Genomic DNA, 12,095 nt, shown 5'->3' with positions numbered 1-12,095 from the left:
TTTTAAACTTCTCTGTAGCCTGCAGGGTGGGCCCCACCTCTGTCCCTACTCCCAGCACAATCTCTCTCCAGCCACTCACCTCTCTCTGGTCACGATCAACCCCTTGCACACGCCCACCCCCTATGACCTCCTGGTCTGGTCAGACAACTCCTCTCTTCCAGGGATAGCAACCTGCTTGTCTCTTTGTTGTGACTACTTAGGGGCCACCGACTCCAGAGGGCCAGGAGGGTGAGGGCTGGCTTTCCTCCTCACAACCCAGAGCTTGGCCCATGGCTGAGGTCAATGCCGGAGGCATAGAACCAAGGCCCACAACAGGAAGTGCATCAGAGCCTCTCATGGGACAAAGTCCTCCAAAGTAAGACATATGGGGATGGAGGACCAGCTGTGCCACCAACTTGCCCTAGATAACTGTACCTGGGGTTGTCTGAGGCCTCTATGCACAGAGGACCCCCCAGGGCTGCCTGCCCCACTGGAGATGTCAGACCTGAGAAGAGAGACGCAGGCGAGGCCCCAGCTCCAGGCAGCCACCCAGGTTCTGGGAGCCCCGCAGCAAAGTGCACAGTGTGCTGCCACCTATGCGTTGACCACGTGCTGACCCCAAAGTGGGTAAGGAAGCAAGAGGTGAGTCAAGCCAGTCCTCACGAGGGCCAGGGCCCCTCAGAGAGGCCCCAGCAGGCCCACCAGCTCCCAGCCTGTCTGAAGCCCTCCCTCCTGCCCCTGCCCTCCTGCTGCCCTCACCCTCGTAGCAGTCACGGATGGTGCCGAAGTACACGTAGTACTGGTCGTTGGTGAAGAACAGGAGGCTGAGCCAGGAGTCGAAGGCGTAGATGGGGACGATGAAGAGGATGCGCACGATGTAGCGCTGCTCGTTGGGGCGGCTATAGCAGCGCAGGTGCATGTAGATCTGCAGGCAGAAGCACAGGGTTGGCCGAGACCCCTCTGTCACCATGTCCTTCCCTCCGCCCGCACTTTTGTCCTGCTCCTTGGGAGAAGGCACCTGACAGGGGGACAGGAACACGTCTCACTTCCGGCTCTGCCCTTACTCCTTTTATGGCCTGACTCAGTCACTGACTCAGAGCCTCAGAGGCTCTGTAAATGCGGGTGACAAAACATCCATTGTATGAATCACGCCACAGGGGCTGCATGAAGCTGTCAGGAAACATCCAGAGGGGCTCGCAGGCCAGGCTTCCAGATGGAGGGGACTGTGAGGCCACACCCAGGAGCACAGCAGCATTAAGGACAAGGCCAGAACCCCCAGCCCTGCAAGCTCCCTGGGGTGCTCTCTGAGGGGTGCTCCCCACCCCTCCACCTTCCCCAGAGCCTGGCCTCTGGGGTCTCCCAGCAGCAGCACTGAGCCATCTGGCTGTGGCCACCCTGCTCTGTCCCTTAACTGATGGCGGAGAGGGCGGGGCAGAGGCAGCCCCTGTAGGGGACGTGGGCATGCTTCCCCGCTGATGGGCCACAGCACAGGCTCACAGTGCCCCGCCTCCAAACTGAGGCACTTTGCCGCCAGCAGTTAGCTGAATGAAAACGGGAGGTCAAAGCTGCCGCAGAGGCTGAGAATCACCCAGCCCAGCCTGCAGCCCCTATAGCCCCTGAGATCTTATCCCAGCTCTTGTGACATCACTCTTGGCCCAACTGAGTCCTGGCTGAGGAGGAAAAGAAAATTGCCTTAGATGCGCAGGGTTTGAAAGGGACAGTTACAGAGGAGCTGACAGAGGAGCTGCCCTCTCACTGAGCAGCTGCCAACCTCCTCCCAGCTGCCCAGGCCCTGCCGGCCCACACCAGCCCCTCTGGGGCCAAGGGCACAAGAAATAGGAGACTTAACTTCTTTCCCTGTCCTCCCACCAACTTGGGCTGCTCTTGGGCTCTGAAGCTTCTCCTCTGCAAGGGGTCCCTGCATTGCAACTCCCTGTAGCTTAGGCTGGACACAAGACCAGTCCAGCCAGTGACAGGTGAGCAGAAGTGACAGCAATGGCCATGACCCCTCTGTGTCATTTCTGGGTTGAGGTGGTCAAGTACCCAGGTGCCTCCCACACCCCGTCTCCCTGGTGGTCGGAAGAACGAAGCCTTGAAGCCCGCTGATGCTCGAGCCACAAAAGCCAACCTGACCGGCGCTCGGCTGAGCCGGACATGAGCAGGAAACTAGCTCTACCAGGGGAGGTGTCGAGAATTTAGGGTTACCAGGCTCCTCTAGCCTGGCATGCCTACCCCAGCCATATCTTGTTAAGACTAGAAACCCTTCAGGATCCTTCTTGAGGGGCCCAGACAGACTGTGTACCTGGTGGCAGGTGATGAGCAGGGCCGTCCACACGAAGAAGCCAGAGATGGCCTGAGCAGCGGTGGTCATCAGGAACACAGGCTGTTCCATGGCTGTGGGGCTCCCCTCGGGGGTCACAGAGACGCTGGGTGAAGCTGCTGCAGTTGTAGGCAACGCTGGACCTGGGGCCAGCGCAGCCCCCCTTACTGTCATGGTGCCCACCAGCAGGAGGCTCTCTAAGAGAAACCCTGGGAGTGGGGACAGCTAGCCTGGAGAGAAGAGATCCCAGGTGAGTGGCGGCATTGGAAAGAGTCCTCCAGGCCCTATGCCACCTCTGTGAGCCACCCTAACCCCAATCGTTGCTACAGCCCCAGCTCTGCCCTTGTCTACAGTCCAGGCCACACAGCAGTCTTGTGAGCCTTGAGACCTTAGCCAGACCAGGCCCTTCTTCTGCCAAAACTCTCCCACAGCTCCCAGCTCCTGGACTAAGCGGATGTCCTCACTGGCCACAGAATACCCTGAGGACCTGCCAGACCCCTCTGATCTCAGCTACTACAATTCCCACCCCGACAGATGCCCAGCTACACGGACCCCTTGAACACACCACCCCTGCTCCTGTCGCCGGGCCTGTGCAATGGCCCCTTCCTCTGCCCGGCCACATGGCTCACGTCACCCTTCCTTCAGGCCTCTACCTTGACCACCGGCTCCAACATGGCCCTCCCCCAATGGCACACATGACCCCTCTGCTTTATTTTTTTCCAGGACACTCAAAATATCTGACTCTGTCTAACCAACTATATTTACTCATGTTACCTATTAGCTGTCACCACTGTCCCCAAATAGAATGCAAGCTCGCTGAGGGCACAGGCTCTGTTCTGCAGCACTTGGAATAGAGGCGGGCAACAGAGCACTCTGTAAGCACCTGCTGGACACAGTAAAATCACTTTATTGATCAGGTCACCTCCTTAAAGGGCCTGCATTTTTTCTTTACCATTTCTCCTCAATTTTCTTAATAGCTGACACCCATTCTTCACCCCCCAAACTGTGCCGTTGTGGTAACTTTATGCCTTCTCCCAATTTCTGCACCTTCAAACTGCTTTTTTTTTTTTTCCCCAATGCTGGGGATGGAACCCAGTGCCTCACACACTGCAGGCAAATGCCCGGCCCTGAGCCCCACCCAACCTCTAAATTGCTCACCTTGTAACTCTGCTCCTGAAGCTCCCTTCCTAGAAGCCTGCCCTGTGCACTTTCTCCCACTAGACCCTTCTATCCATCTCACGTGCCCTTACTGTTCTCTGCCAGAAGTGGTTCCATCTTTTAGTCACCCACTTACCCTCCTGCCTACTATGAGCCCCCAGAACTGAGCACTGAATGTAGCACCCAGGCTATTGATGCTGAATTTTTATTATTTTTTAAAATTTATTTATTTATTTTAATTAGGTAGATGTGACAGCAGACTGCATTTTGATTCACTGTACACAATTGCAGCACAACTTTACATTTCTATGGTTGCACACAATGTAGCGTCACAACACATGTGTAGTCTTACATGTACCTAGAGCTATTTATGTAAATTTATTTTGGTACTGGAAATGGAACCCAGGGGTCTTTTACCACTGAGTCACATCCCCAGCCCTTTTTATTTTTTATTTTGAGACAGGGTCTCACTAAGTTACTCTAGCTCACCTTGAACTCATGATCCTCCTGCTTCAGCCTCCCAAGTCACTGAGATGACAGGTGTGCACCACCACATCCTGCTGCTATTCACTTTTACTATTTACTGGTTTTCATTTCTTATTTCAAAAGGAATTTGAGATGCCTCACAGAGAAAGCAAAGAATAACAAAGGATTATGGAGAGTGGCACCAAGAAAATCCTGGATGGGAAAGGGAAGCTGAAGGTATGGGACACAAGGAGGCTTCTCAGTAGAAGAAATGTCTTTCTAGAAAGAAAACAGGTCCTAGGCAGAGCGTCTAGTGTGACTTTAGTGTCCCTGGTAATAAATAAACAATTTCACATTAAAAAATAACCCAAAGAGGGCTGGGGATATAGCTCAGTTGATAGAGTGCTTGCCTGGCATGCATAAGGCCCTGGGTTCAATCCCCAGCACCACACACACACACACACACACACACACACACACACACACACACACACACACAGCTTGGCACAGTGGCGCATGGCTATAATACTAGCAGCTTTGGGAGGCTGAGGCAGGAGGATCATGAATTCAAAGCCAGCCTCAGCAAAAAAGAGGCACTAAGCAACTCAGTGACACCCTGTCTCAAAATGAAAAATAAGGGGTGGGGTTGTGGCTCAGTGGTAGAGAACTTGCCCAGCATGTGTGAGGCACTGGATTTGGTTCTCAGCACCACATATAGAGAAATGAATAAGGGCTGGGGCTGCGCTCAGTGGAAGAGCATTCGTCTAGCATGTGCGAGGTGCTGGGTTCGATCCTCAGCACCACATAAAAATAAATAAATAAAATAAAGGTATAAAAAAAAATCACATCAATCTTTTTAAAAAAGAAATAAATAAAATAAAGGTTCATCAACAACTAAACTAAATGGTTCATCAACAAATAAATTAAAAATAACAAAAGGGCTGGGGATATGGCACAGTGGAAAGCGCCGCTGGGTTCAATCCCCAGTACCTACCCCCACACAAAAAAGAAATAAAATAAAAAATTCCAAGAGAGACACTGCCCTCTGCCCTTGAGGACATGGTGAGGAAAGCAGATGGGGGTCCTCACCAGACACAGAATCTGCCAAGGCTTCATCCTGCACTTCCCAGACTCTGGAAATGGGGAAAACAGGATAGCGTATGGCCTTCTGTAGTGTTGCCCCCTGGAGACAGGCTGGTCAGTGCTTCCAGTGACCTGGAAACCTAACTACTAACCATGAACCCAAGGACAGCTGAGGAAATCCAGGAACAAAGCAGAGAGGCTGCTGTGGAAGGAGCCTGGACGGAGCAAGGATCCCAGCTCCCACCTGCCCTGGTGCAGGTTCACGGGGCCCCAGAGGATCTGCTGCAGGACCAGGGCATCCCCAAGCCCAGGACTCAATCAGCATTTTGACCTGAACCCCAAGTCATCCTTCCAGGGTCCCTTCCAAGTCCACAAGCTGATATCCAACCAGAACACAGTGACACCAGGAGGGTTCCCTGGCTCTCCCAGTGTGCCAGCACCGGGCCTGACCATGCGACCCAGAGGCTCCCTGGCCTGCTGCTCACTCACCTCCTGCCTGGGCCTGGCTTCTCGCCAGGGTCTCCAGCATCCTCTGCCTCCATAAGCCACTGGCTCCTGCTCTGAACGGGCACCCACACAGAGCCCTCGCATTCCTATTTTCTTACATAGAAATGTCCCTAACACACCGACTAAGAACTGATTAAAAACTCAAAACTGGAGAAGGCATCTATATTAAGAAACTCAAAAATGGAGGTGTCTATATAAAGACTGGTGGCAAGTTCTTAAAAAAAAAAAAAAGACAGTGACAATCTAATAATAGCTCTGTAAGCATGGCTGCTAGGTTGAGAACCAGTGCCAGAAATGTTTCCTCAAAAAGATTTGGGTTGTAAATCACCACATTTGTCTATCGTTGCAAATTAAATGAATAAACATGGGAAATGGAGGAGCAGGGAAGCCAAGATACCCCTAACCCTTCACATTTTCCCAAATGTCATCTCAGGTGTCTTTTCCCAGCCCTCTGAGTAAGTAGCATTATCTACATTTTGAAGATAAGGGAAGAGATGCAGAATTTAGTTTTGCAGTGGTCCCCAGTAGCACCAAATGATCCCAGGGCTTTTATAGTAACCCCAAAATACTTAGAGCAAGATCCTGGCTCACAGTCGCAAGGCCCAGTGTCCGTGAGTGGCCAGTGCTGGCACCTCTTCAAGGCGGGGGTGGCTTTGCTCCCTGGACCCACAGCAGCACACAGAGTCTGCTCTGGGCTAGGCCCTGCAGACTGCCCAGCGTGTGCTGGACGGGACAGGAATAGACACTGGGGCCCAATCCTTTCATACTTGGGGAGGAACCTCCCTGGAAAGGGGCTCTTGTCTCCCCACACCCAGCCCCAGGCCTTGGAAAGCAAAGATAACTGTGCCCGGTGCAGCCGGCTCCTGTGCTCCCCTGGTGAAGGGGGCCCTCCATGGCTCCCCTTTCTCGGTGCAGTCTATGGACCCCAAGATGGGGGGATACAAGAGATCTAGAAGGGCCTCTTTCTATTTTTTCTTCCAGGACCCAGATTGAACCCAGGGGTACTCTATCATCGAGTTACATCTCCAGCCCTTTTTAATTCTACTTTGAGAGAGGGTTTTACTAAGTTGCTGAGGCAGGCTCAAACTTGTGATCCTCCTGCCTCAGCCTTCTGAGTGACTGGGAGTTGTTAGATCACAGGCGTGGACCATAGACACCACACCAACTCCCATTATTTTCTCAATTGATCACACCATAACTTCTGCCTAGAGCAGGCAGAGGCCCTGATGCAAGATGCTGAATACATGTTGTGAGGCTGCTGGATTCCTGCTGAGCACAGCAGACCTAGCCTCAGCAGTGGAGGCTCACAGCCACTCTGCTCGCACTAAAGGACAGGGGTACCTGGAGACCCTACCCCTCTGCACTGATGAGAAATGAGAACCCTGGCCTGCTGGCCTGGCCCAGTGATGGGAACTTTGGGGCCGGGTCTTTTGCAGCATAACCAAGTGAACTCCCTGAAGTCACGGACGGAATTCCTACCAGACCTTGCCGTCTGCGAGTTTGCTCAAGTGACTTCCTTCGAAGCCTTAGTTTCCCCCATCTATAATATTCCAGGATAAGTCACAATTGACAGGGAAAGTCCCAGGTTACAGAAGTCCTATTAATAAATGCAGACAGACCAACAGAAAAAAAGTGACTATTTTGTAATTCCTAATACAAATAATGATATAACTTGATGATAAAACTAGAGGCAGACGCAGTGGCGCACACCCGTAATCCCAGCAGCTGGAGAAGCTGAGGCATGAAGATCACGAGTTCAAAGCCAGCCTCAGCAACTTAGTGAGGTCCAGAGCAATTTGGCAAGTCCCTGTCTCAAAATAAAATATAAAAAGAGCTGGGAAGGGGCTGGGGATGTGGCTCAAGCGGTAGCGCGCTCGCCTGGCATGCGTGCGGCCCGGGTTCGATCCCCAGCACCACATACCAACAACGATGTTGTGTCTGCCGAGAACTAAGAAATAAATATTAAAAAATTCCTCTATCTCTCTCTCTCTCTCCCCTCTCTCACTCTCTCTTTAAAAAAAAAAAAAAAAAGAGCTGGGAAGTGGCTCAGTGGTTAAGCACCCCGTGGGCGCAATGGCGTACACCTGTAATCCCGGCAGCTTGGGAGGCTGAGGCAGGACCGTGAGTTCAAATCCAGCCTCAGCAAAAGTGAGGCACTAAGCAACTCAGTGAGACCCTGTCTCTAAATAAAATACAAATAGGGCTGGGGATGTGGGTCAGTGGTCCAGTGCCCTTGAGTTCAATCCCTGATACAAAAAAAAAAAAAAAAAAAAAGGAGGTGCAGTGAAGTGTTGATGGAAAACCTGGCAATGCACAGATCAAGCCGTGGGCACAGGGCAACATCAGTACCACTAACATGAGGCAGCCCCCCATCCCAAGGCTCCCAGAGGGATATACTGTGAGCATGAGGCCCCACCCTTGGCAGGACGTGTGGCCTGTGTGAGGTGGAATCTAGCCAAGCCTCCAGAACTAACCACCAATATCCAGGAAAAAGAGACAGAGGAACAGCATTCATGACATCATGAAAAGCAATGGCCATCCTGGACAGTGGGACAGTCCATGGGACAAGTGGCCTGGGCTCTAAACAATTTAGTGGCTTAAAAACAAAGGTGGAATGGGCATGGTGGCACACGCCTGTAATCCCAGCTGCTCAGGAGACTAAGGCAGGAGGATCATGAGTTCAAAGCCAGGCTCAGCAATTGAGGGAGGCCCTTAGCAATTGAGTAAGACCCTGTCTTTAAATAAATAAAATACAAAAAAGGGCTGGGGATGTGGCTCAGTGGTTAAGTGCCCCTGGGTTCAAACCCCAGTATCAAAAAAATGATAGTTGAGGGGCAATTATAGGAGATTAGAAAATGGGCGGAATACATGAGCTGACACTTTGTGGCAAGAAGCATCCAGCACAAGCTACTCTGGGCAACAACTTAGAAGTTTCTTATAAAACAAACACACATCTGCCACACAACTCCATGGTTACTGTTTGCCCTAGAGAAACAAAAACTGATGTCCACACGAAAACCTCCACACTCCTACACCTGTAATTGCTAAAACCTGCAAACAACCAAAGACCTGCCCTTCAACAGGTGAAGATTAAACACACTCCGCGACGCGACTTGGCCATAGAAACCTGCCTGGCAATAAAAGACCAGGCACTACTGATACCCACAGCAATCGGTATGGGACCGCAGGCAGGATGTTTAATGAAGCTAGCCAATCTCAGGAGGTCACATACTGTAGGATTCCATCTATAGAACATTCTAAGCCAGGCACAGTGGTGCATGCCTGAATTCCCAATGATTCAGGAGGCTGAGGCCTGAGGATGGCAAGACCCTGCCTCAAAATAAAAACTAAAAAGGCTGCGGGTACAGCTCAGTGGTAGAGTACCCCTGAGTTCCATCCCCAGCACACACAAAAAAAGGTCTCAAAATGACACACCATAAAGAAGGCACACAGGCCAGTGGCTGGCAGACATCAGTGGCAGTGACAAGGGCCGTGTGGGAGTTCCCTCCAGGTAGGGAAACAGTTGCCTGCTGACAGTGATGTGGCTGCATGAATCTAAAAGTGACCAAACCATACACACAACACACTCCCCCTGAGCAAGCAGTGAGCGCCCAGTGGTCTGTAGTCCAGTTCCTAGTGCTGTTTTCATGTCCATGTCCTGGCTTTGATGTCACTACAGCCAGAGAAACAACGTCACCACAGGAGGCATCTGGGAGAAGGCCCGTGGGCCCTTGATGCTATGTATGTAACTTCCTGTGAGGCTCCAATTATTTTAAAATTCTCCATCAGGTAGAAATACATACTGACATCTTTTAAAGATAAAAATAACCTGGCAGCCTCTGGGAGTTTCTTTCTTTTTTTTTGGAGACACAGTCTCTCTGCATTACCCAGGCCGCCTCCGAGGACTGGGATCACAGGTGCACACCACCTGGTCCAGCTTGGAGTTTTCTTTCTAAAGCGGGAGAGGGGAAGATGCCATGGCACCACACCCAGCGGCAACTCGGAGGCTACAGTCACTCCCACGACTGCTCGCCTGTGTCTGAAATTTTCCATAAAACGCTTCAGACAGTGGAACTGTAGACTCTTCTACAAAAATCTGTACTGAGATGGGAAGCAACTGAGGAACTCATCAGAGGTTTACTGGTAATCTCGTGGAAAAGCAGCGAAAGAGCACGCAGAACTGACAACCTAGGCCAGCGCAGTGGCACCTGCTGCCATCCCAGTGATTCAGAGGCCAAGGCAGGAAGAGCACACATCGGAGGCCAGCCTTGGCAACCTAGTGAAACTTCGTCTCAATATTCTAGAAAAGGTGGGGTGGCTGAGCACACACCTGTAATCCTAACTGCTCAGGAGAGGGAGGCAGGAGGATCTTGAGTTCAAGGCCAGCCTCAGCAAAAGTGAGGCACTAAGCAACTCAGTGAGACCCTGTCTCTACATAAATACAAAATAGGGCTGGGGGTGTGGGTCAGTGGTCGAGTGCCTCTGAATTCAATCTCTGGTACCCCCCCAAAGAAAAAAAGATGGAGGTACTAGGGATGTAGCTCAGGGTTGGAAAAGCAACACCACCAATATAACAGGGGCTGGGATTGGCTCACTGGGAGAGCACTCCAGCAGCGCTCCCAAGGTCCTGGGTTCAATCCTCAGCACCACAAAGAACTAACATCAAAAAAGAACATAGTGGCTGGGGCTATAGCTCCATTGGTAGAGGGCTAGCCTCACATGCATAAGGCCCTAGGTTCAATACCCAGCACCACAAAATAAATAAATAAATAAATGAGCGTAATGGGCTGGGGCTGTGTGTGAGTCAGTAGTAGAGCACTTGCCTAGCATGTGTCAGGCACTGGGTTCCATTCTCAGCACTGCATATAAATAAAATAATCATCCATTGACAACTAAAAAAGATATTTTTAAAAAAATGAACATAACAACAGTTACATTTTCCTTTTACAAAAATTTTTCAACACACTTGGCTGCCTTTTCCACAGCTGGCTGTTGAAGATATGCTTCTTAGTGCTGGTTTCAAAACATCTTTAAGCATGTTTAAGATGTCCTTTCATAGGAAGGGTGTGTTGTCATAATGAATGAGAAGACACTGCTCTGAGACCTGGGCTAGAGCGAACATTCAGAAAATGCATATTTGGAATGTTTCTACTATTAGAGGACTTTTTTTTCTTTTTTCAAAGTATGTCTGACAGGGCTGGGATGTGGCTCAAGTGGTAGCGCGCTCGCCTGGCATGCGTGCGGCCCGGGTTCGATCCTCAGCACCACATACCAACAAAGATGTTGTGTCCGCCGAGAACTAAAAAATAAATATTAAAAATTCTCTCTCTCTCTCTCTCTCTCTCTCTCTCTCCCTCCTCTCTCACTCTAAATAAATAAATAAATAAATAAAATAAAGTATGTCTGACACTGATTTAAAAACAAATGCCAAAACTCTCATATCTAAACTAAAAAAACTATGTAACAGAATTTACTAGTCTGTTACAAATTTTCCAAAGCATTTGAGAGCGTTTTGGACTCGTGTTAAGATCTTAAAAAAAAAAAAAAATACCTTTTATTTCATTTACAAAAACATCTGACGGGCAGCAGGGAGGATGGAAATGTACTAGCCAAGCTTCAACGAGCCCTTTGCGTGTTCAGGAGAGGGGTGTGAAACAGTAACCAGACTGGGAAAGGGCCAACCAAGCTTCCTCTGAATGCGGTCCGTGGCCAGGGCGGGGATCCTTCTCAGGGAAGGCCCAGGAGAAACCAACCGAAGGCGGAGCCGGGCTCTGCAGAGGCGGCCTCCTGCAGGTGCGCACTGCCCGGACAGCCGGGCGCAGGGACCAGGTGCGGGGACCTTCAAGAAGCTCAACTGCCCTGTCTCCTGCTGTCTCCGACTCCACCTGGGGCAGTCTGTCCTGCACACGAGGAGGCAACCCAGCAGAGCCCTCTACCCACATCAGTGCCCACACACTGGGGAGGTGGGGGTGCTCCAAACGCTTTGTTTTGTTGTCACTGGGAAGAACCTGTGACCCAAGAGAGCCTGATGCCCCAAGCACTGGGCTCAGGCCAAAGGCTTCCCAAGGGCAAACGCCACTCCCCATCCAGCCTCTCTGCCTCTGTCCTGTTCTTCCCTGGACACTGCCCCACACGTGCCTCCAGCTCCTCAGTCCAAGGCCTCAGATCAAACAGATACAAAGCCAAGCACCAGCCCAGCCCCCTCGGGTGACCCACCTGCCCACCCCCGCAGCCACTCCTCAGTTGCCCGCTGCCCGCAGGCTGCTCTTTGTCCCAGGCCCTGAGTGAGGGGGTAGAAATGGAACCTCACACCCGTCACCCGAGTTGGGCCTGGGAGGGTGACTGGAGTCTGACTTTGCTCCTTGGGGAGCAGAGCACAGGTGTGCCCTGTCCTGTCACCGTGGCCTTTGACCCGATCCAAATGAGGTTAGGAACTCAGAATGTTCTAGACTTCAGAGAGAACTACAGTGCTGTGCACAATGTGACACTCCCACAGGGGTGTGGGCAGCCCCCAAAAATCAGATACACAGAACTCACACAGGGAAAGATGCGCTGATCACCCCAGGCAAGATATTTATAAAGA

General features: G+C 51.3%; 1 protein-coding gene across 3 annotated transcripts in view; it reads right to left on the bottom strand.

Annotated features, from left to right (window-relative positions):
• The window catches only part of Tmem184b (transmembrane protein 184B), a 45,094-nt gene that overhangs the window by 18,001 nt on the left and 14,998 nt on the right, over positions 1 to 12,095 (bottom strand). For 2 of the 3 annotated variants that reach the window (XM_078052736.1, XM_078052738.1), the window contains exons 2-3: positions 2,282 to 2,529; positions 739 to 904 (exon numbers count right to left, since the gene is read on the bottom strand). In XM_078052736.1, the coding sequence (XP_077908862.1) occupies positions 739 to 904; positions 2,282 to 2,473 (358 nt within the window). In that variant the 5' untranslated portion in view covers positions 2,474 to 2,529. Of the gene's footprint in view, positions 1 to 738; positions 905 to 2,281; positions 2,530 to 3,073; positions 3,186 to 12,095 lie in introns of those variants that run through there. The other variant, XM_078052737.1, reaches the window with a different exon arrangement.

This window comes from Ictidomys tridecemlineatus, chromosome 6 (genome assembly GCF_052094955.1).
Source record: "Ictidomys tridecemlineatus isolate mIctTri1 chromosome 6, mIctTri1.hap1, whole genome shotgun sequence".
NCBI classification, from domain to species: Eukaryota; Metazoa; Chordata; class Mammalia; order Rodentia; family Sciuridae; genus Ictidomys; species Ictidomys tridecemlineatus.
This window is presented reverse-complemented; position numbering and strand designations above follow the sequence as displayed.